General features: G+C 50.2%; 1 protein-coding gene across 1 annotated transcript in view; it reads left to right on the top strand.

The window, feature by feature from the left end:
* Positions 1-23,362, top strand: part of LOC135088193 (enhancer of mRNA-decapping protein 4) — a 46,125-nt gene that overhangs the window by 19,487 nt on the left and 3,276 nt on the right. Inside the window, exons 11-27 of the mRNA XM_063983083.1 lie at positions 3,572-3,698; positions 4,806-4,918; positions 5,384-5,469; positions 5,685-5,764; positions 6,399-6,590; positions 7,613-8,019; positions 9,734-10,118; positions 10,590-10,781; positions 10,946-11,065; positions 11,435-11,572; positions 11,891-12,014; positions 15,546-15,726; positions 17,107-17,272; positions 18,045-18,208; positions 18,473-18,606; positions 19,069-19,189; positions 22,561-22,784. Coding sequence (XP_063839153.1) covers positions 3,572-3,698; positions 4,806-4,918; positions 5,384-5,469; positions 5,685-5,764; positions 6,399-6,590; positions 7,613-8,019; positions 9,734-10,118; positions 10,590-10,781; positions 10,946-11,065; positions 11,435-11,572; positions 11,891-12,014; positions 15,546-15,726; positions 17,107-17,272; positions 18,045-18,208; positions 18,473-18,606; positions 19,069-19,189; positions 22,561-22,784 — 2,954 coding nt within the window. The remainder of the gene's footprint in view (positions 1-3,571; positions 3,699-4,805; positions 4,919-5,383; positions 5,470-5,684; positions 5,765-6,398; positions 6,591-7,612; positions 8,020-9,733; positions 10,119-10,589; positions 10,782-10,945; positions 11,066-11,434; positions 11,573-11,890; positions 12,015-15,545; positions 15,727-17,106; positions 17,273-18,044; positions 18,209-18,472; positions 18,607-19,068; positions 19,190-22,560; positions 22,785-23,362) is intronic.

Raw genomic sequence — 23,362 nt, 5'->3', positions numbered from 1 at the left:
ATCACATCTACGTACACCTCTAGTTGGAGCGCGACCAATCGCAACATCTGCACAATACGTAAAAGTATCGGACATAATTTCTGCACTATCAGTCGCGCTCAGGTCGGCACGAGTAAAATCTTTGGCATGAGACGCAAAAAGAGTACTGAAAAAAGCCCAGTCGGCCCCACGACATTTATATCTATAGTTGTTGCTGCACTCATGAACTGTGTCTTGTCGCGACATTGGTTTAAACTCGTACACTATCAAGCGATGATCACTACAAGACGCGTCGGGGAGGACTCGCCACCTATCCAGCTGGACGTCTGCGCTAGAAAGCGTGACGTCAATATGAGACTCGCCCGTTGGGCTACTGTAGGTTGGTGGTGCATTAGGGGTGTTGTGAATAACTAAGTTCATTTCAGCTATGAAGTCTTCCACGGCTGAGCGACGCTCCACATCAGTCGAGCGGAGCTTGCCGTGCCAAAGTGGAGATGACGCGTTCGCGTCAACTCCAATGATAACCCTACGCCCTGTTAGGGACTGTAATACAAAGCGTAGGTGGTGTAGATGAGGCCCAACCGGGTCAGAATATTGAAAGTAACAACTCACGACAAATATGGAGAAGGATGGGGAGGATACTTCCGCAACAGCGCAATGCGACGAAGAAAGGTTGGCAATAGACGTTATTGTGAGTGTAGACGCGCATGACACATAGATACCGGCGCGTGCACTGTTATTAATTTGAATAGTTTTGCAGCGCACGCCGACACGCTGATATTGTTCTTGTACTAACACGAGATCTAAGTTGTATTCTACAATAAGTCTGTCCAACTCCAACGTAGCAATTTTATCGTTATGGAGGTTTAATTGGCCTATGGAGACTTTAGCCATAAACAGTATTTAATATTAGTTGTTCTAATTTTGCCTTATAACTCGGACAGTCGGGCGAACCGCTTAAATGGTCGTTTGGTTTTTTAAAACGTTTACATGCCGCGCAAACTGGCTTAAAGTCTTTGGCGGTATTTTTAATACAATCTTTCGTATCGTGGGCCTCGGCGCAATACCCACAACAGCTAGATTTTTCCGTGCAAAATTTCGCAACATGACCATATTGCTGACATTTCATGCAACGAACTATTTCTACGTCATCGTTAAAGCGACAGGTAGCCCAATCAATAAAAATTTTTTCCTTTGTATTTATCAAATGTTTACGAATCTCGGGCTCGAGCTCTAAACCGATCCATTTTCTACCGTTGTTTAAAACACGACGACGAACTATTTTTGTTGACTTAATAAAATTGTCTTCAGAAATAGACATTTCATCCTTAATATTTTGTCTATACAAAGCTGACATAAATCACAGAATAAGTAATAGTACAGGTACAGAAGGATTACTCCGCAAGACGATTTAAATAAATGCAAGTCTTGCTACGACGCGATACAGTGGAATTCAGCTCGCACAGCACTACGTACCTACAATTTTATTCACCTACAAGTTTTGTCTCTTTCTATCGCGTGCCTCTGAACTCTTCTTACGCTGTTAGGGTTGCTGTCTGGTGAAAAAATAATTAATCTACTTATTTGTAATGAGGTACGTATGTAGGTAAGTAAGTAGTAGGTACTGTTATTTTACCTTTGTAAAAATAACATTTCAAATATACCTAATTAGGATTAAAAAAACTTGTTTTATTACAATGTCTTCATTCATACCTATTTTAACATAAGACAGATAAATTAAACATACTATTACAGAAAAAAGAAGAATCCTATACTATCCTAAGAATTTTATTATTGATTACCTACATGGCCAACATACCTTTCAGCATCTTTGGGAAGCGAAAAAAAAGATAAATCCGGTAGATTTCTTTTCGAATTTAAACACCCGAACGCCGCACAATATTTCTTTCTCTTTATGTCCATTTTTAAATAATACTTCGATCATAGAATTAGGTACTACAACTCACGCCAGCGTCCTGACGGGCGCGCGCGTGACACTCGACTGATATAATACCCGCCGGCGGGGCGCTTCGCTGTAGGTAATTATCGGATGTACCGCGCGGAGTGAGCCAGGCCTGCATAAATGCGGCGTCTTCTAATGTTGCGGGTACGTCTTTAACAAGAATTCTAGGTCGACGTCCTTTCGGTTTTTCTAAACGTAAGCCCGCGGATTTAATACCGGCGACGGATTGTAACTTTTTAATTTGGTTTTCGTTCGTTACGCGAAGTACTACACCCGCATTTGCCGTTTTCTTTAAACCTACAATTTGAAACCCGTCGTCCGTAGGATTGATCGCTTTCATCAACGCTTGTTTTGTCGCCGATGATGAGCCGAACTCGGCCGAGCGCTCACTAGTGGGATACGCAACGACACAGGGAAGGGGCGTGCGTGTTTCCATTGCCGCAGCCGCCGGAGCGACTTTAGGCATTTTTAGCTTAAGGCTTTCTGCGTAGGTGGGCTTTGAGACATTGCCAATAACATTATTTTGACTACAATTTTTATTGATTTTGGCCTCTAATAAGTCACGTTGCGCGATGGCCAATTTTGTCTCGGTTGATGATGATTTTAATGCCAGTAAAGATACGATTGCCGTGACTCGCTGTGTCATATCCATAACTGTCGATCGATTTTTAACGTCAATTCGCGAACCGAGCGAATTAATGACGACATTTATTTTTGTAAGATACGACGCGGCTTCATTTACTAAGTCGTACTGTGTTTGATCCGGTGCCGTCGAATTATCGTCTAAACCGGGCGAATCCGATAGTTGTACGCGTTTACAAGACGATGGCGACACATTTGTTGGAGATAATGCTTCGCTACGTGTCCTTTTTCCTACACTAGGCGGAGAACGTTGCGTTAAATTGCTACGGAGAAACACTTCGTTAGCGACGTCGACGGGTTGATCGTTGAACAGAGGCATGACGGACGAGTTTATAGTCGGGCGCAATGGAAACGCGCACCGCTGACGCAGCGCGCTTACGGTCGACCCGCCACCTCGGTTGGCGCGGGCCGATTTTATCAAACACCCGCAACGAGAGAAAATAAAAAAGATGTTTACTCACCGAATATTTAACCAGAAAACACAAACGAGGCGATAAATAGACAGAATAACTTACAGTTTCCGTAGTTCGTGTCACATACAAACCGATTATTACACTCACAAACACTTATAAGCGATTTATCTATTTTTATAAGCAAAAACTCCCGAGAGCTCCGTACGCTAGCACTACACCGTGCGGGGCGGGGGGGGAAGGGGAATAAAGGGCTAATAGCTTGGGTAGTTCATCGTAGGTATAATCCTTTCCTTTTCAATGCTTCTTTTAGTTATATTAATAGATTGTAGTCATAATACATACTCGTATACATGGATGATTGTGTTATACTTTCATTATAATACTTAGTGGAATTACTGCTTTCAAAACGTGAATTAGAACTGGCCCCTTAGCAGACATTTTCCTACATCTAAAGGCCTTTTAAAATATATATTGGTTATGGCTATTGGAGCGGGTACCACTCTCCATACATTTGTGCCCATCATCCTTTACTCTGGTTTGGTCGAATCCACCCTAATTATTGTTATTTCCCCAGCACGAGAGCCCCAGTGCGGAGTGCGGCGAGTCTGGGCGGCGCGTGCGCGTGCGGCTGTACATCGTGCAGCCCAAAGGACTCCAGGAGGGCGAGCTGGTATATGCGCAGCCCAGCCCGCGCACGCATGGTACGTCCCTAAAGCAGTGGCCCAAAAGATAAGGAGACATGTAAAGTGCCGCATAAGGGCTACCTTTTCTTTTTTATATTTGACGTTCATAAGTGCCACTTGTGGTCTAAACTGAATAAATAATTTTGATTTTTGATTTTAACCTTTAAGTCACGAGGGACCATTAACAAATTTCTGTCTTGTCAGGGACCACTTTTTTTTTCAAAATCCTATAAGGGGAGGTCGATTTCTCGCCCACTGTGTGCCGTTTGCGTTATATTGACTCGACTCATCACGTCACATCACTTGTTTACTACGATGTCTTCGTGGACCACTTGGAATGCCACCAGTGGTCCGCGGACCACCGGTTAAGAACCACTGCCCTAAAGCAAGGAGGCGGGGCCAGTATGCCCATCTCGTGGTGGTTCAATGAGTAAGGGTTCGATGCCCCACACTCGCATCTCGTAGTCGCACTTTCTCCTGACTGGAAGCGATATAATAAGTTAGACTAAGAGCTAGTGAACGCCAGACTTACGTCATTTTATAAAAGCTGAAAATTTGTCAGCGTATCTATAGTTAGTTATAGTATACTTCCAACTCCTTGCCAGACAGTTTTTTGAGGGTAGCTCCCAATGCCACCATGACCCAATCTTCATAATTCACCAACATTATATCCTTTATTGGGAGCATATGCTGACAAACTTTCAGCTTTTATAAAATGACGTAGGTCTGGCGTTTACTAGCTCTTAGTCTAAAGTGTACTGTATCACCCAACTTAATGCCTGACGCCCGGTACAATACTGAGTCTTTTGAGGGGGTTGACGTACGTCACTATTACTATAGATCGTTTCATCCACGGAGACGCCCCACCAATTTTTGGTCGAGGTAAGCGCGGGGTGCGGGGAGTTCGATCCGAGCAATCCGGGCGTCATTATTTTAGTGTGCGTGTGCACTCATGGATGATTTAGCGTGTACCGATAACGCTCAAACATTAGCGGAAGAATAGTGCGACGCGTCTTCGTGGATGAAACGACCTATAACACGTGAACATCGTTATTATGCCTATGGGTACTTGATTTGATGGATGTTTTTGTTCCATGTTGTTGTATCAAATGGCATTCTTGTCAGGTCTCTCGGACCTCGCGCTGGAGCCGCCGGCGGCGTGCGAGGCGCCCGGCATCGCGTCCAGCATCCTGCAGCAGCAGAGCCAGCAGCTCAAGAGCCTGCTCATGAGCAAACAGGTACGAGCACTTGTTGCCCGGTCTCTCGGAGCGGTCGCTGACATAGCCCGACGGATTAGCAAACTGAAGTGGCAGTGGGCAGGGCACATAGTACGCAGAACTGACGGCCGATAGGGCAGCAAGGTTCTGGAATGGAGGCCGCGTACCGGAAAACGCAGCGTGGGACGTCCACCCACAAGGTGGACCGACGTCCTGATAAAAGTAGCAGGAAGGCGCTGGATGCAGGCCGCTACCAACCGTGCGATGTGGAAGTCATTGGGGGAGGCCTATGTTCAGCAGTGGACGTCCTGTGGCTGAAATGATGATGAAATTGATAAATCTTTCGTTGGCCACTTTCTCACAGAACGAGTTCTCACTTAACCCATGGTAATATACAGTCGACAGTTGATCAATTTACACTTCTAATAGATCCACACAAGGTGCCACAGTGCTGTCTGAGCTTACGAGTGTGTCTATCTATTGCAGACGCAGCCGGGCAGCCTTATCGGGCAACGACCGGAATCGCCCGTCATCACGCCGCAGCTAAACCTCATGACTCCTGACGCTTTCAGGTAAGTGACCGAACTCCCAGGAATATCACGTACAAACATAATATGTACCAATAATTATGCATATTGAGTCGAGGTAAGCCAATTTTCCTCTACTTGCAGGGTGTTTGTCAATTTTATTTAAATGGGTCTATTAAAATAGGCTTGATTCATTTATTATGTGCTAAGATTGAAATCTGGACTTACACATGTCTTCAAAACATGATTTCTCCTCTTAGCTCACCCGGCAAGCGCGAAGAAGACGACCCACCCCTGTCGGCGACGCCTGACGTCACCGGCGTTTCGCGCACCTCCACAGGTCAGTGCTAGTCTAGATAAACGTAACACTAGTCTACAAATATTACCCAGGGTTTATTCATTTACGTAGTTTTATACGTGTTTTCGATATGTGGTAGTACATGTAGATTTAATGGGAGTATCAAAAGCGTTTGATCTTGTTCGTCATACAAAACTTTAACACAGACATCCTGTCAACAGCTTGATTCTTAAGAGCGATAATAAAAAATATCATCGCCTTTTCATATTAAAAAAGAATGTAAATATCAATGTTATCAACTGTTGGGGTGTCTTCTTACACATAGGAGCTCCTCAGGGTTCAATACTAGGACCATTGTTATTTTACCTATCTTATCGTGCCTAATGTATTACGGATATTGTTCTACAATCGTTGCGATCACATACATAGCATGTAGGACTAAACTAGTCTTTTATTTGTAACGAGACTATTCCCACCCCTGCAACTCCTATATAGCCAGGATCTACAGCTTGATCGCCAATAAAAACTCAACCAGTGAAGGTCAACTAAACTGTCATTGGACCCGCAAAGAAATTAATCAAAAGAACATAGTAACAGTTCGAAGTTAAGGTTCGACTTTCTACTTAACTCGACTAAGTTAGTAGTTACTTTGACTAAGGTAGTCTTTTATTTGTAGGAGGCTTAGTGGTAAGCGACAGCGTCAGCGGAGGCACGAGCGCCAGCGGGGGCAGCGGCGCGCTCGGCGGCGCCAAGCTCGCCTCCGCCGGCTCCAGCCCCAGCCGCGAGGTCCAGGAGATCATGGCGCACGGCGACTACTACCCCCCCATGCAGGTACCCCTTAACACGTTGGACGCCACACGGCTCACCGGTGAGCCTCGAACAATACAATTTCCATTGTGTCTAGCGTCTCGGCGTTCAATGACTTAAGATAGCATTCGGATCAAGACGACCGCGACTCGAGGCCGCGACCGGCGACCGCGACCCACTGCTTTATATGAATTAATAGGAAGTGCTGACGGATGCAAGCAACCGAGTCGCGCGACGTGTGGCATCGTAATGCTACCTTAAGATAGCATTCGGATCAAGACGACCGCGACGCGAGACTGCGACTCGAGACCGCGACCGGCGACCGCGACCCACTGCTTTATATGAATTAATAGGAAGTGCTGACGGATGCAAGCAACCGAGTCGCGCGACGTGTGGGCGTGGCCTGCCGGCTACTTGCGTCGCGCGACTTGGTCGCTCACAAGGCAGTGCCGTGACGCGACAGACGCAAAATGGCCGTGTTTTCTTCGCACGAAGACGAAATTTTAAAACATACCTTCTTCTTCTTCTCAGTCGGTACACTCTTGTCGGAGTGGTCGTGGTCATCATTTTGAATCACGATTCAGAGTGATGTTCCTCGTAATACGGCGCCATTCCTCGCGGACTGCAGCTTTCCGGGTACTTTCGCTAACCGAACACTTAGTTGCGGCCTTGATCTGGTCCGTCCATCTCATTGGTGATCTACCACGTGGTCTGGTGCCCTCAACTTTTCCCTGCACTACGAGACGCTCTATGGGGTCATTACTGCGCCGAGATACATGGCCGAAGAAGGTTAAAATGCGTGACTGAACCGTGGTTGATAGGCGCTGTCTGATGCCGAGTTCTTTCAGTCAGAAAGTCAGGTACACCTTACTGCGCCGGGACAAGGCTCACATTCCGACTGCACCGCTCCAGCCCCAGCCGCGAAGTCCAGGAGATCATGGCGCACGGGGACTACTACCCCCCCATGCAGGTACCCCTTAGGCCTCAGCCTCGAGTTTAGCGGGCAGCGGGGCGAGAGCGGCGGCGGCGCGGGAGCGGCAAGATCTTATGCGTAAAATCAAATAGACCGGTTCTCGACAACAGCGGCGCGGGAGCGGGCAACGAGCGGGCAGCGGCGCTTGAGCGGGCAACTAGCGGGCAGCGCACTCCTTCTTTTGCCCACAATTATTCGAGCGTTAGGAATAAATTTGAATCGAAATAAAATTGTCGCCGTTGTTCAAACTTTTCGTTTGCGAATAAAAACAAATATCTCGACAACACAACCCCGAATACATCATTTCGCCGCTAAAGCGCCGCGCGAGCTGCCCGCTTGTTTCGAGAACGGGTCTGCGTTGCCCGCCCCGCTCCCGCGCCGCCGCCGCTGCCCGCTAAACTCGAGGCTGAGGCCTTACTGCGCCGGGACAAGGCTCACATTCCAACTGCACCGGCCCAGCCCCAGCCGCGAGGTCCAGGAGATCATGGCGCACGGCGACTACTACCCCCCCATGCAGGTACACCTTAAGGTAGCATTCGGATCAAGACGACCGCGACGCGAGACCGCGACCCGAGACCGCGACAGGCAACCGGTCGCAGGTCGCAGGGCGACAGCTACTTACGAATCTTCGCGACACGAGTCGTGCGACCCATACGAAACTTACTAATTCTGTTAAAATTTCGTCTTCGTGCGAAGAAAACACTGCCATTTTGCATCTGTCGCGTCACGGCACTGCCTTGTGAGCGACCGAGTCGCGCGACGCAAGTAGCCGACAGGCCACGCCCACACGTCGCGCGGCTCGGTTGCTTGCATCCGTCAGCAATTCCCATTAATTCATATAAAGCAGTGGGTCGCGGTCTCGAGTCGCGATCTCGCGTCGTGGTCGTCTTGATCCGAATGCTACCCTTACTGCGCCGGGACAAGGCTCACATTCCGACTGCACCGGTCCAGCCCCAGTCGCGAGGTCCAGGAGATCATGGCGCACGGCGACTACTACCCCCCATGCAGGTACACCTTAAGATAGCATTCGGATCAAGACGACCACGACGCGAGACCGCGACCCACTGCTTTATATGAATTAATAGGAAGTGCTGACGGATGCAAGCAACCGAGTCGCGCGACGTGTGGGCGTGGCCTGCCAGCTACTTGCGTCGCGCGACTCGGTCGCTCACAAGGCAGTGCCGTGGCGCGACAGATGCAAAATGGCCGTGTTTTCTTCGCACGAAGACGAAATTTTAAAACATACCTTCTTCTTCTTCTTCTCAGTCGGTACACTCTTGTCAGAGTGGTCGTGGTCATCATTTTGAATCACGATTCAGAGTGATGTTCCTCGTAATACGGCGCCATTCCTCGCGGACTGCAGCTTTCCGGGTACTTTCGCTAACTGAACACTTAGTTGCGGCCTTGATCTGGTCCGTCCATCTCATTGGTGATCTACCACGTGGTTTGGTGCCCTCAACTTTTCCCTGCACTACGAGACGCTCTATGGAGTCATTACTGCGCCGAGATACATGGCCGAAGAAGGTTAAAATGCGTGACTGAACACGTCGCGCGACTCGGTTGCTTGCATCCGTCAGCACTTCCTATTAATTCATATAAAGCAGTGGGTCGCGGTCGCCGGTCGCGGTCTCGAGTCGCGATCTCGCGTCGCGGTCGTCTTGATCCGAATGCTACCTTTACTGCGCCGGGATAAGGCTCACATTCCGACTGCACCGGCCCAGCCCCAGCCGCGAGGTCCAGGAGATCATGGCGCACGGCGACTACTACCCGGCCATGCAGATAGAGCTTATGCCGTTGTAATAAGGTTTAAATTCAAAAGACTGCATGAGTTGATCCCAACAGAAAGGGAAGATTGTGGCGTCGAGGAGACAAATTAAGCCTAGGCACAGACCACCAATTTTTAGTTGGCCGATAGTTGGGTCGGGCTGTTGATCAGTACGGAGATGTATGAAAGTGCGCACGTTACATCGATTTGGTATCGGCCGATTCTTCATACAAATTACAATCGAGCCCTACTATCGGCTAAAACTCGGTGTTCTGCGCCTAGGCTTAGAGTGAAGATTTAAAAGTCGATTAGACCGACCATAAGATAAGGTTTGACGACTGTCATCTTACAACGAAGTAGTGATTAGTGCAAGTTAAGTCTAAAGATGGCGTCTTCTGCAGCCAATGCCAATCGCGCTCACGCCGTCTAATGTGAATAAAGTGAAATTAAAAATTATTGTTGACAGGAAAACGACGACGTAGAGGAAGATACAGAACCGGAAGTTCCAATCACAGTCATAACTCCCACAACTGAGCCGGCTAACGCTCCCGCCAACGCGTCGAGCACGGTCAACGTCGCTGCCTTGACCAACGCGGCCAATTTGGCCAACGTTGCAAATCTGACTAACGCAGCTAACATGGCTAACGTTGCAAATTTGACTAACGCTGCCAACATTGCCAATGTGGCTAGTTTGACCAACGCCGCCAATTTGGCCAATGTTGCCAGTTTGACCAACGCGGCCAACTTGGCCAATGTGGCCAATCTCCCGGCGGCGCTGGCGGGCGCGGCGCGCAGCGAGCTGTTTGTGCCGCCGGAAAAGCCGCCGCCACCCGGCAAGCTCGTGCATTCAAGTGAGTCTTTATTTATTTATCGTCCATATTCTAAAGCCCGGTCTATGAGCACGTAGAATTTTGTCCAATGACCCCAAGCTACCCATCCTTATCGCTCGCGCGTAATTATATTGCTGTCGCGACTGTGCGACTGCCACCCGCAGTGAGTGTGCGAGCGCGATATCAACATAATTACGGGCGAGCGATAAGGATGGGTAGCTTGGGGTCATTGGACAAAATTCTACATGCTCACAGACCAGACTATAGACAAACTTCTGCCTGCGATTTTTCCCGCAATGATATAGACGTGTTCCTCAGTACGATAATATAACAGCTGGCCTAAGTTACTCCTTAAACTATCTTCTAGTGATATTCCCTGTCCGGTAATGATTTTTCAGATAATTTTGACTGTCTGTTTCTGGCTTACTACAGCGAATTTCTGTCCAGTATGTTTGCAGCTTCTTCAAACCTCAATACTACCGTTTTCCACAGACAGCGACACGTCCTGGCCCCAAATCTCGCTCGCGCAGATATCGGAGGCCAATCAGCGCAAGGCGTCGAGCGACAAGTCGAGCAGCCAGTCGCTCAACGCGTCGCTGCTGACCGCCAACGACCGCGACCGCGACACGCCGGCTGAGCGCGCTAGACTTGACGCCTTGGACCTGAAGCTGGATAAACTCACAGGTTAGTACATGTCCTAGCCTAGACAAGTCGAGCAGCCAGTCGCTCAACGCGTCGCTGCTGACCGCCAACGACCGCGACCGCGACACGCCGGCTGAGCGCGCTAGACTTGACGCCTTGGACCTGAAGCTGGATAAACTCACAGGTTAGTACATGTCCTAGCCTAGACAAGTCGAGCAGCCAGTCGCTCAACGCGTCGCTGCTGACCGCCAACGACCGCGACCGCGACACGCCGGCTGAGCGCGCTAGACTTGACGCCTTGGACCTGAAGCTGGATAAACTCACAGGTTAGTACATGTCCTAGCCTAGACAAGTCGAGCAGCCAGTCGCTCAACGCGTCGCTGCTGACCGCCAACGACCGCGATCGCGAACGCAACCGCGACACGCCGGCTGAGCGCGCTAGACTTGACGCCTTGGATCTGAAGCTAGACAAACTCACAGGTTAGTACTTGGTACATGTCTGAGTGAGCGCGCTAGACTTGATGCCCTGGACCTGAAGCTGGACAAACTCACAGGTTGGTACATGTCCTAGCCTTGACAAGTCGAGCAGCCAGTCGCTGCTGACTGCCAACGATCGCGACCGCGACCGCGACACGCCGGCTGAGCGAGCCAGACTTGACGCCTTAGACCTGAAGCTAGACAAACTCACAGGTTAGTACATGTCCAATGTCCATGTCTCGACAAGTCGAGAAGCCAGTCGCTGCTGACTGCCAACGATCGCGACCGCGACCGCGACACGCCGGCTGAGCGCGCTAGACTTGATGCCCTGGACCTGAAGCTAGACAAACTCACAGGTTAGTACATGTCCAAGTCTCGACAAGTCGAGCAGCCAGTCGCTTAACGCATCGCTGCTCACCGCCAACGACCGCGACCGCGACACGCCGGCTGAGCGAGCCAGACTTGACGCCTTGGACCTGAAGCTGGATAAACTCACAGGTTGGTACATGTCCTAGCCTAGACAAGTCGAGCAGCCAGTCGCTCAACGCGTCACTGCTGACCGCCAACGACCGCGAACGCGACCGCGACCGCGACACGCCGGCTGAGCGCGCTACACTTGACGCCTTGGACCTGAAGCTGGATAAACTCACAGGTTAGTACATGTCCTAGCCTAGACAAGTCGAGCAGCCAGTCGCTCAACGCGTCGCTGCTGACCGCCAACGACCGCGACCGCGACACGCCGGCTGAGCGCGCTAGACTTGACGCCTTAGACCTGAAGCTGGATAAACTCACAGGTTGGTATTTGGTACATATCTGACGCCCGTATTCACAAACGATGCTTGCTTAAGTGAAGCAGCAAGTCGAATGCACAGCGTTGAATAGAGCTCTGTGATTGGTTTGTGTGTCACCCTGTGCGTCTACGCGCACTGTGAGAATGTTTGTGAATACGGGCGTGAGTCTCGCTCGCGCAGTCTCAAAAGCGAATCAGCGCAAGACTTCTTTTCGTGTCAACAACAAACCTACACAGTGTCTGCCCAGAATTCTCACTGTACGTGTAATATTACAAGTATCGACAGTTGGTTTTAATTGTGGGCAAAATAAAAAAATATGTTCACAAATTAGCACCAAAACTTGATCTTTAAACTGCGTAAAAACTTTGATCATGACAAATCTATTGTCTACAGACGCGGATTAGGTGTGTCACCAGTAGGACTCTGTAACTCTGTTTATGTGGTTTCGAATATACTTGTCGGTGGCATCCATAATACTAGCATCTCGGTTTTTGAGAGAGGAATAAAAACATTAAGGCCGGGTTCCCACTATGCCGGACGGCCATTCAATACAACATACATCTGTTTCCGCAATTTATTACACCGATCTTGTCGCGACAAGGAAAAATTTCCGTGCTTTTAAGCGATTTTGTGAAAAATATTATTGGCAGGTAGTTGCTAATTGCTCATAAGATAGGCCCCCTTAATTTAATTTATTGTCCGTGGTGCATAATCTTTTTCTTAAAGGTTTTAAACCTTTGTTTGTCACCTGTCATCCGCTTTGCAATGGAGGGAAGTCGAACCTTAATTTCGAACTCCTCCTATGTTCTTCTGATTAATTTCGTTGCGGGTCCAATGACAGTTTAACTTTCCCCCGGGACAAACTTGACCTTCATTGGTTGGGTTTTTGTGGCGGTCAAGCTGTAGATCCTGGCTACACAGGAGTTGCAGTGGTGGGAACGAGAGGTGGGAATAGTCCCGTTATGCCGGACGGCCATTTCTGCCGGAAACCGGACACCGGACAAGGGTGTTCACATTACACCGGATCACCGGATCCGAAATCCGAGCCGAATGAAGTGCGGGGAGCACGGGCGGGGCGGGGCGGGAAGCACGGGCGCGGCGGGGTGGGCCGCAACTCGTTCACATTACTCCGGTCCGGTGATTTTGCCGGCATTTTGTAGCGACAAAACGCTCGGTAAAAATGCCGGGCTCGGCGAAAAAGCCGGATCCCCGATAATGTGAACAGCTTCATACAATTTGTACCGCCGCTAGGCCTTCCGGCGATTTTACCGGACCGGGAGATCTGCCGGTCCGGCATAGTGGGAACCCAGCCTAATCCGTCATTTGTTCCACAGAGCTGGTATCAGCACAGAGCCGCGAGCTGCGTGCACTACGAGGCGCTGTGGCCAGCCCGCGCGAGGCCGTGGACGCCGCGTTACACGCGCACGCTGCTCGCACCACCGCCGCCATCCACGAGGCGCTCTCAGAAGGGTAAGGATTCTTTTGCCTGTTTTCACAATCAATCCCTTATTTTTAGGTGACCGCTATGATGAGGGAAGGCGAGGGGCTGGAGTAACAGCAAACTGGATCTAATTTTCTTTTCCACTTTCAGTCCGTCCGATTGTATAAAATTTTGCTTTTATATTGAGTGTAATATCTTGAAGAGCCAATGCACTTCAACCTAACTCTCTCTCTCTTTCTTTCCATCTTCCCCCTTTTTTCATTTTCGTGTCAGTTAATTTAAGTACTTAGTCGTATAAACTGGTAATTCTAGTCTTAAAAAGTTAATTAGTTTTAAATTATGTACTTACCTGTGAATTAAGTTTTTTGGTTGCATTGTAATTGAAAAAAGTAGTTTTATTGAGTTGACAAAATAGTGACGTCACTGGCTAGTATTGCTGTACAAAATCTAAGGGAAAGTCTCGTATTGGCAGTTTTAAAAAATACGTCAATTGATTGGTGGTGACAAATACCCTATTGTCCAATTCGCCCACATGGTAGAATGTGACTGACTGCCTTTAGGCCTCCGCTAAAACTTGCGCGAGCGCCCGAAGCGTTGCACGCATGCACGCCGTGTTCACACTATTGTCAGAGCAAATACAAATGAGTAGGTCATCTTCATAGAAACGCACCGAGCGCGGTTTGTATGTGAGCGCGCCAATATACGTATGCGGCGCGCACGCACACACTGACAAAATTCGGCGCAACCACGACTGGCTCCCCGCTAATCCACGCTAAATTTTGTCAGTGTGTGCGTGCGGGCCGCATACGTATTGGCGCGCTCTCATACAAACCGCGCCCAGTGCGTTTCTATGATGATAACCTACTCATTTGTATTTACTCTGTTATTGTTCACATTCAGACGCCCTTATATGGATCGGCATTAAACTCGCGCGAAGTACTCTCTTATAACTACTGCTCCGTTCGCAGCTGGGAGCGCATAGCGCGCGTGGGCGAGGCAGCTAGTGGGAGCGCGGCGCAGGCGGCGGGGCTGGGCGCGGCGCCTATATTAGTGTACAGAAATCCACAGATGCCCAGCGCCGCGCGTGTGTTAACGTCACACGCATACGTGCCATACTGCGTTATTTATACTGTTTTTCGATAGAGACATGCGTGTGGACGCCAGCGGAGGCCATAATATGAAATATAAAACTCGCGAACGAGTAGTTCTTCAAATCTAAATATTTATTCAGTACTTAGGTTTTTCCAGGGCACTTGTCTTCTTCCTCGGTCCCTCACTGATGAGGATCGCGACTACTTATAGTGTTCCTCCACAGACTGCGGGCACTTGTACACGTCCCAAATAGACGTAGGTCATAGACATAATGGCCTGGTGCTGAGAAGAAGTGGCGGTAGAAACTCAATCACCTTCGTCAGCCTTCCTAAACACTGTCTATCTATCTAACATATTCTACACTTAACATTATTTATGTTCTTGATACAATTACATTCCACTAAATCATACTCAAGCTGTTGATTTGAATGTGCACAATTAACACCCGGTACAATAGGATTTAGTGGGAACGGCGGCGCTATTTTCAAGCGTGATTAAGGCCCAGAACAGACGGTGAAACGCAACTGCAACGAAACTGCAACTTTCTGCTGATTCTGATGAATGAAACTGAAACTGAAAGTTTCAAACTGGTCGCGTCATGTGTGGTCTCTCAACGGACGCTATGGTAGAAACTTAAATGCAACTGAAAAGCAACTATCAGTTGCAGTTTCGTTGCAGTTGCGTTTCACCGTCTGTTCTGGGCCTTAGTGGGATCGGCGGCGTTATTTTCAAGCGTGATTTAATGTAACACCTTGTATATTTGTCTAATGCCTGGTCCGTGAGCACGTAGAATTTTGTCCAATGACCCCAAGCTACCCATCCTTATCGCTCGCGCGTAATTATATTGCTGTCGCGACTGTGCGACGGGCGCCCGCAGTGAGTGTACGAGCGCGACAGCAACATAATTACGCGCGAGCGATAAGGATGGGTAGCTTGGGGTTATTAGACAAAATTCTACGTGCTCACAGACCAGACAATAGTACATAACTACTGCTCCGTTCGCAGCTGGGAGCGCATAGCGCGCGTGGGCGAGGCAGCTAGCGGTCGCGCGGCGCAAGCGGCGGGGCTGGGCGCGGCACGTGCGTTGGAGCCGCTGGCGGCCGCGCTGCAGCACGAGCTGGCCGCCAAGCTGTCCGCCACCGACCACCTGCTGCGCGACAACATCGACAAGCTGGCCAACAGCAAGGTACCACACTACCAGAGTAAATACAAATGAGTAGGTCATCGGACTTCTTGGCGGGAATCTGAAGCGTCATGTTAGCGGTTTTGTTTTATTTCCTCAAATTCGTGTTTGGGCGACTATTAATGTGTAATAATGGATTATTAACCATTAAGTGTTCGTGAACGTGCATGAGTGTGGGCGAGTGAAGCAAAACAGTGCATCGTGATTCTTCTGGTTCTGTCAAGTTGTCCATAGGAGGTCTCAGTAAAGTACCACAACTTTACTGAGACTCAAGGGGTGGGAAGGGGTATCATAAATCATCCTTAATTATATCATTACTTAATCTCATTTTGTAACTCGTAATCACATAAATACTTGAAAATGGCACAAATCAAGTCGACCTCGACGTGTATTGCCAACATCATCAAAAAGAAGAAGAAGAAGAGTAGGTCATCTTCATAGAAACGTCCGAGGGTGGGTTGTATGTGAGCGCGCGCCAATACGTATGCGGCGCGCACGCACACACTGACAAAATTTAGCGGGGATTAGCGGTGAGGTAGCCGGGAGACAGGGGAATCTTCGTAGCCTGTTGAAGCCCACTACTATACTCGGCCCAAAGACTTGGCAGGCGGTGTAATAATAAAACAGTGCATAACGCGTTTTCTTTCGCACTCACACTGGTTATGGGTGACGTTACACAGATGCAGGCATTGCGTTGTTTATAATATGTAATCTTACTAATATTATAAATGTGAAAGTTTGGATGTCTGGGTGTTTGTTACTCTTTCAAGCAAAAACTACTGAACGGATTTTGATGAAACTTTACAGTATTATTGTTTATAACCCAGAATAACATATAGGCTATAATTTATGACGATCTGTGACTGTGACAAACTAAATTTCACGCGGGTGAACCCGTGGGCAAAAGCTAGTACTTAATAAAATATTGGCGAGTATGTATCTCTGTTAAAAAAACAAAACAAAAATTAATTATGGCCACGAGTCTGGGCCGAGTATAAACGTTGCTCGTAAAAAATTGCATCTAGGTACAACACTACACCAGCAGATGATACGCGTGTCAATTGGAGTTGCGCCATCTATGTGTGAACATTGTAACTAATCTTTATTTAGGCGTGACTCTATACTATAGTACAGTACATCTTTTAATTTTTACTGCCCCACATATTTTATGACATTCCAAGCTACGCAGCAATGTAATGGCAGCACTGCCGCTCGGCAGGGTACGCAGCGATGCAGTGACAGCACTGCTGCGTACAAGGGAGATAGAAATCTTACCTCAAGAAAATGTCTGCGAACGTGTGTTGCGAGACACACGACTTCTTGTGAATGCGAAGGGTTCATCATTTTTTCAGATCAGTGTACTAAATGTAATGTTCTTTTCAGACCATGATGGAGCGGCTAAGCACATCAATAGCGAAATCCCTCTCAGACATGGTGCGCGAGTCATTCCGCGAGACACTCTTCGAATGCGTGGTGCCCGCCATGGAGAAGGCGCACGCGCAACTGTTCCGGCAGATCAACGGCGCCTTCCAAAACGGCACTAAGGAATGTAAGTCACTGCAATATACACCTTGCGGCGTACAGATAGAGTCGCGAGTTGTTTCGGTCTCAATTTAGATCATCATCATCGGCTCCAATACGTCCACTGCTCTCCCTCGATGATTTCCAGATTAACCAGTTGGTAGCGGGCAGGCATCCAACGCTTTCCTGCTAACTTTATGAAGTTGTCTGTTCACCTTATGGATGGACGTCCCTCTCTGCGTTTTCTTTCTTGTACGTGGCCTTCACTTTAAAACCTCGCCGCACCATAGGCCGTCCGCTCAACACACTATAATGTCCTGCCCATTGCCTCTTCAGCTTGCTAATCCGTCGGGCTATGTTGGCGAGCATAGTTCTTTACTCAATTTAGATGTTAATGTACAACTCAGTTGAGTTAACTGCGCACTTCGCTAGAATGCGACTCCCTCGCACTCGCCTGCACATCTCCCCGCGTTCGCCCAGAATGTCGATGTGACATCACGACCGCCAGGTGTGCAGTTAACTCTATCGGGTAACATACTACGTGCCCTGCCTATTGACACTTCAGTTTCCGTCGAGCTATGTCGACGAATTTACGCCACGATAGCCTAACGGTGAAGGGGTCGGACTGGCCGACTCGTGATCCGGGGAACGCGGGTTCGGTCCCCGCGGTCGCTTGACTATTGTGGTGAGCTCACTCATGATACAAGCATATTTAGCTTGGTACGAGGGGCTAACGGGACTATTAGTAATTTGTTTCTTTTTCTCAGTTTTGATGCTTATGTACTCTCATTGTCCATCAGTCGCGGCCAACACAGAGGCGGCCGCGCGCGCCGCGGCGGAACGGGGCGGGGCGGCCGCCACCGCGTCTCTCCGCGCTGCCCTCGACCGCCACGCCGCAGCCCTGGCCGCCGCCGCCGCCAACCACCCCTCCCCGCACCACTATGCGCCCGCCTTGCAAGAAGCGGCACACAGGTAGGATTCAACTTGTAAAGCCTGGTCCGTGAGCACGTAGAATCCCATCCAATGACCCCAAGCTCGCACGTAATTATGTTGCTGTCGCGCTCGCACACTCACTGCGGGCGCGCGTCGCACAGTCGCGACAGCAATATAATTACGCGCGAGCGATAAGGATGGGTAACTTGGGGTCATTGGACGGGATTCTACGTGCTCACGGACCAGGCTTTAGAACGAAACTGAACACGTTGGAACCAGTGACGAGTGACGTTAGAACACTTGCATCGCTCCGGCCGCCGTGTCTCTCCGCGCTGCCCTCGACCGCCACGCCGCAGCCCTGGCCGCCGCCGCCGCCAACCATCCCTCCCCGCACCACTATGCGCCCGCCTTGCAAGAAGCGGCACACAGGTAGGATTCAACGTGTAAAGCCTGGTCCGTGAGCACGTAGAATCCCATCCAATGATCCCAAGCTGCCCATCCTTGTCGCTCGCACGTAATTATGTTGCTGTCGCGCTCGCACACTCACTGCGGGCGCCCGTCGCACAGTCGCGACAGCAATACAATTACGCGCGAGCGATAAGGATGAGTAGCTTGGGGTCATTGGACAAAATTCTACGTGCTCACGGACCAGTGGGTCTAGACAAAGTGCAAATTATAATCGCAAACTAGTCGAAAAGTGGTCGAAAGGCCCCTTTTTTGTATGGAGTTTTGACGGATTCGATTTTCGATTCGATCAAAAAGTGCGTTTTGTCTAGGGGGGCAGGCTTTAGAGTATTCGATATTTGAACTTGAATTTTTAAATGTTGTTTGTTCTGTATTCAAATATTACTTTCGTCGAGCGACCTCTATATCTAACGTCTCCTCTTGCAGTGTTCTGGAGAAGGAGATGGTATGGTGGCGCGAGCAGGCGCGCTCGCTGGCGCTGCAGGTGTCGCGCGCGCACTCGCCCGCCACGCCCGCCGCCTCGCACGCCTCCTCCATGGACCGCCAGGTGAGACACCAACATTGTCTCCTGCAGCGTGCTGAGCAGGAGATGGTGTGCTGGCGCTGCAGGTGTCGCCGCACTCGCCCGCCACGCCCGCCGCCTCGCACGCCTCCTCCATGGACCGCCAGGTGAGACACCAACATTGTCTCCTGCAGCGTGCTGAGCAGGAGATGGTGTGCTGGCGCTGCAGGTGTCGCCGCACTCGCCCGCCACGCCCGCCGCCTCGCACGCCTCCTCCATGGACCGCCAGGTGAGACACCAACATTGTCTCCTGCAGCGTGCTGAGCAGGAGATGGTGTGCTGGCGCTGCAGGTGTCGCCGCACTCGCCCGCCACGCCCGCCGCCTCGCACGCCTCCTCCATGGACCGCCAGGTGAGACACCAACATTGTCTCCTGCAGCGTGCTGAGCAGGAGATGGTGTGCTGGCGCTGCAGGTGTCGCCGCACTCGCCCGCCACGCCCGCCGCCTCGCACGCCTCCTCCATGGACCGCCAGGTGAGACACCAACATTGTCTCCTGCAGCGTGCTGAGCAGGAGATGGTGTGCTGGCGCTGCAGGTGTCGCCGCACTCGCCCGCCACGCCCGCCGCCTCGCACGCCTCCTCCATGGACCGCCAGGTGAGACACCAACATTGTCTCCTGCAGCGTGCTGAGCAGGAGATGGTGTGCTGGCGCTGCAGGTGTCGCCGCACTCGCCCGCCACGCCCGCCGCCTCGCACGCCTCCTCCATGGACCGCCAGGTGAGACACCAACATTGTCTCCTGCAGCGTGCTGAGCAGGAGATGGTGTGCTGGCGCTGCAGGTGTCGCCGCACTCGCCCGCCACGCCCGCCGCCTCGCACGCCTCCTCCATGGACCGCCAGGTGAGACACCAACATTGTCTCCTGCAGCGTGCTGAGCAGGAGATGGTGTGCTGGCGCTGCAGGTGTCGCCGCACTCGCCCGCCACGCCCGCCGCCTCGCACGCCTCCTCCATGGACCGCCAGGTGAGACACCAACATTGTCTCCTGCAGCGTGCTGAGCAGGAGATGGTGTGCTGGCGCTGCAGGTGTCGCCGCACTCGCCCGCCACGCCCGCCGCCTCGCACGCCTCCTCCATGGACCGCCAGGTGAGACACCAACATTGTCTCCTGCAGCGTGCTGAGCAGGAGATGGTGTGCTGGCGCTGCAGGTGTCGCCGCACTCGCCCGCCACGCCCGCCGCCTCGCACGCCTCCTCCATGGACCGCCAGGTGAGACACCAACATTGTCTCCTGCAGCGTGCTGAGCAGGAGATGGTGTGCTGGCGCTGCAGGTGTCGCCGCACTCGCCCGCCACGCCCGCCGCCTCGCACGCCTCCTCCATGGACCGCCAGGTGAGACACCAACATTGTCTCCTGCAGCGTGCTGAGCAGGAGATGGTGTGCTGGCGCTGCAGGTGTCGCCGCACTCGCCCGCCACGCCCGCCGCCTCGCACGCCTCCTCCATGGACCGCCAGGTGAGACACCAACATTGTCTCCTGCAGCGTGCTGAGCAGGAGATGGTGTGGTGGCGCGAGCAGGCTCCATGGACCACCAGGTGAGACACCAACAACAATAGCCACGCCTACACCAGTGATGATGATGATCCATCCGATCGATTTCGGCCATGGCGACCACTTCGACTCCTAGCTGTCTTGGCGGCAAACCCCCTCGCACATTAAGGGCATCTGAACATGCCGCCAACATAGTTACAGTGAATGGCGGCAGATGGGCGGGCCTTCAAGTCATTGCACTTCGCGTCGAGTTCAGCCGTACGCTGCTCCTCAAACTCGTGGACTCGCCTCTTCACAATCTGCCGCCATTCTGGACGCTGTGCAGCCAAACCTTCCCACTGAGAGGGCTCAATGTTGCATCTTTTCATATGCCGTTTCTGCACATCTTTGTTCCTGATGATTCCTACGAGGAGTTGACCGCCCATATTTCCGCTTACCCTCTTCAAGTTCAGAGTAGAAGATGCGCTTCGCCACTCTCTCCTCCGCCATACGTGATACGTGACCACACCATCGAAGCTGCCGACGCTTGCGCACTCGATCAGACCATCTGACCTATACCAGTAACCACGTTTACATAAACAGCCATACGGTTACCAATAGCCATATCTACGCCGGATGATCCACCGCGCTCTGATCGCGTGGGCCGGGCCACGCAAGTGCCGTCAAGCTGTCACGAGAGCCGGCGGCCGACTACTTGTAATATCGACATTGCCGCGCGGCGTTTGACAGTTCCGCGCGGTAACATATGCCTGCCGGCGCTCTCGACGACGCTTGGAATCTTATGCTTAGCGACCAGAACCACGTTTCGCCTTGCCTCGTCAAGTTTACGTTAGCCTTACGTTGTCTAGCTCGGTGAATCCAGGATTCAGTGTGAATCCAGCTATTCTTATTGGTTCAACAATAGGTACCACTATTTATTATTAACTGACCCAGTGAAATTCGAAGCGTTACCGCGTAGTCTATGAAAACACAGCATAAACTGTGAAACATCTTTCTCTTTTATTTACAGAGGCCGCATCGTAATTCTACGAGAAACTGTGTTCAAGAGTCTTTACCTTTTCTTTTACAAGTACAATAACTTTGTAATACTTGTATAAAAATATAGAAATCACAAGTAGAGTTACCTAGGTTACATTATTTAAATAGTACCTATGTAGGTAGAACAAGACTCACAAATGCGTAACGTATTTTTTCATTCTAGATTGTGTTATAAATCACAGTAGAAATGTCGCTTGATTATACATAAAGTACGGCCAACTAGCAGCGATACAAAAGGTCGATACGACTGTCGAGTTGACAATATATTTTGTCTCTTCCCATCTTGTGTATTTGTCGTAATGTCTCGTTCTCCCGCCAAAATATGTCAAAGTCAGATGGGTTCACCCATGACATTGGGTTTGTTTACATTTGGTATCGCTTCTCGTTGGCCGTACTTTAGTTAGGATTCATGGTCGTTAGCTGTGTCCACAAAGGGCGCATGGGTTCGCGAAGCACGCTTGATATCCTGCCTGATGACAAGCTTGACTTGCGAGACCATGCGCCCGGTGTGGCTGCAGCTATTTGTAGTTGGTAATCTATACTAATATTATAAATGCGAATGTAACTCTGTCTGTCTGTCTGTCTCACTTTCACGCTTAAACCACTGAACCGATTTTGATGAAATTTCGTATAGAGATAGTTTGAGTCCCGGGAAAGGACATAGGATAGTTTTTATCCAAGTTTTTGAAACAGGGCCACGCGCGCTAAAGTTTTTCTGTGACAGACAAAATTCCACGCGGGCGAAGCCGCGGGCTGAAAGATAGTCGTAATATAAACAGCAGTTTGTGACCTCAGTTTTTTGTTAGTCATCAAATCTTATGTTTCCCCTCCAGATGCAAGTGGCTCAGATCCAATCACTAATGAGCAGCGGCGACATGAACGGCGCGTTCCAACTAGCTCTCTCAGCTTCGGACCTGACGCTGGTGATGTCTGCGTGCCGCGCCGCCGAGCCCGCGCGCGTGTTCGGGCCGCCCTGCCAGCTCAAACAGCACGTGCTGCTGTCGCTCGTGCAGCAGCTGGCAGCTGATATGTCGCGGGATACTGCTCTCAAACACAGGTGGGACGTCATCAGCCGGGATAGATGCGCGCCGTGATAAAATCTTATCGAAGATATTAGATGACAAATGTATGGGCTTATCGTGGAATATCGATAAAATATCTCTACAAAAGTTTATCCTAGGCCTACAGGTCATAACTTCATAAGGACTGCAGAAGCACACGACTCTAATTTGCCTAAAGTAAATAGAGAATGAGACCTGAGGTGGAATTGTGTAAAGCAATCGTTATCATTTGACAGTTCATAACGTACAATTATTCTGTCAAACGCTTTGTTTAACTGACTTTATCGTACGTTATGAACTGTCAAATGATTACAATTGCTTTACACAATTCCACCTCTGATTGAGATTGTTTGTTGCCCGTTTTCAGTGTCATCATTATCAGCCTATAGCGGTCCACTATTGACATTGAACTCCTCCAATACAAACAACTAAACCCTGTTGTTGGCTTCTTGATCCAGCTTCTGCCCATCCAGCTTTTGCCAGTGACCTATCGCAAATCGTCACTCCACCTGAATTCACTTAGCCTTGCATAATCGCTGGATACCGATCAATACGGGGGCCTTAGTCCAGCAGA

This window comes from Ostrinia nubilalis, chromosome 3, assembly GCF_963855985.1.
Source record: "Ostrinia nubilalis chromosome 3, ilOstNubi1.1, whole genome shotgun sequence".
In the NCBI taxonomy this organism is placed as follows: Eukaryota; Metazoa; Arthropoda; class Insecta; order Lepidoptera; family Crambidae; genus Ostrinia; species Ostrinia nubilalis.
Note: the sequence above shows the minus strand (reverse complement) of the source record. Positions and strands in the feature narration are given on the sequence as shown.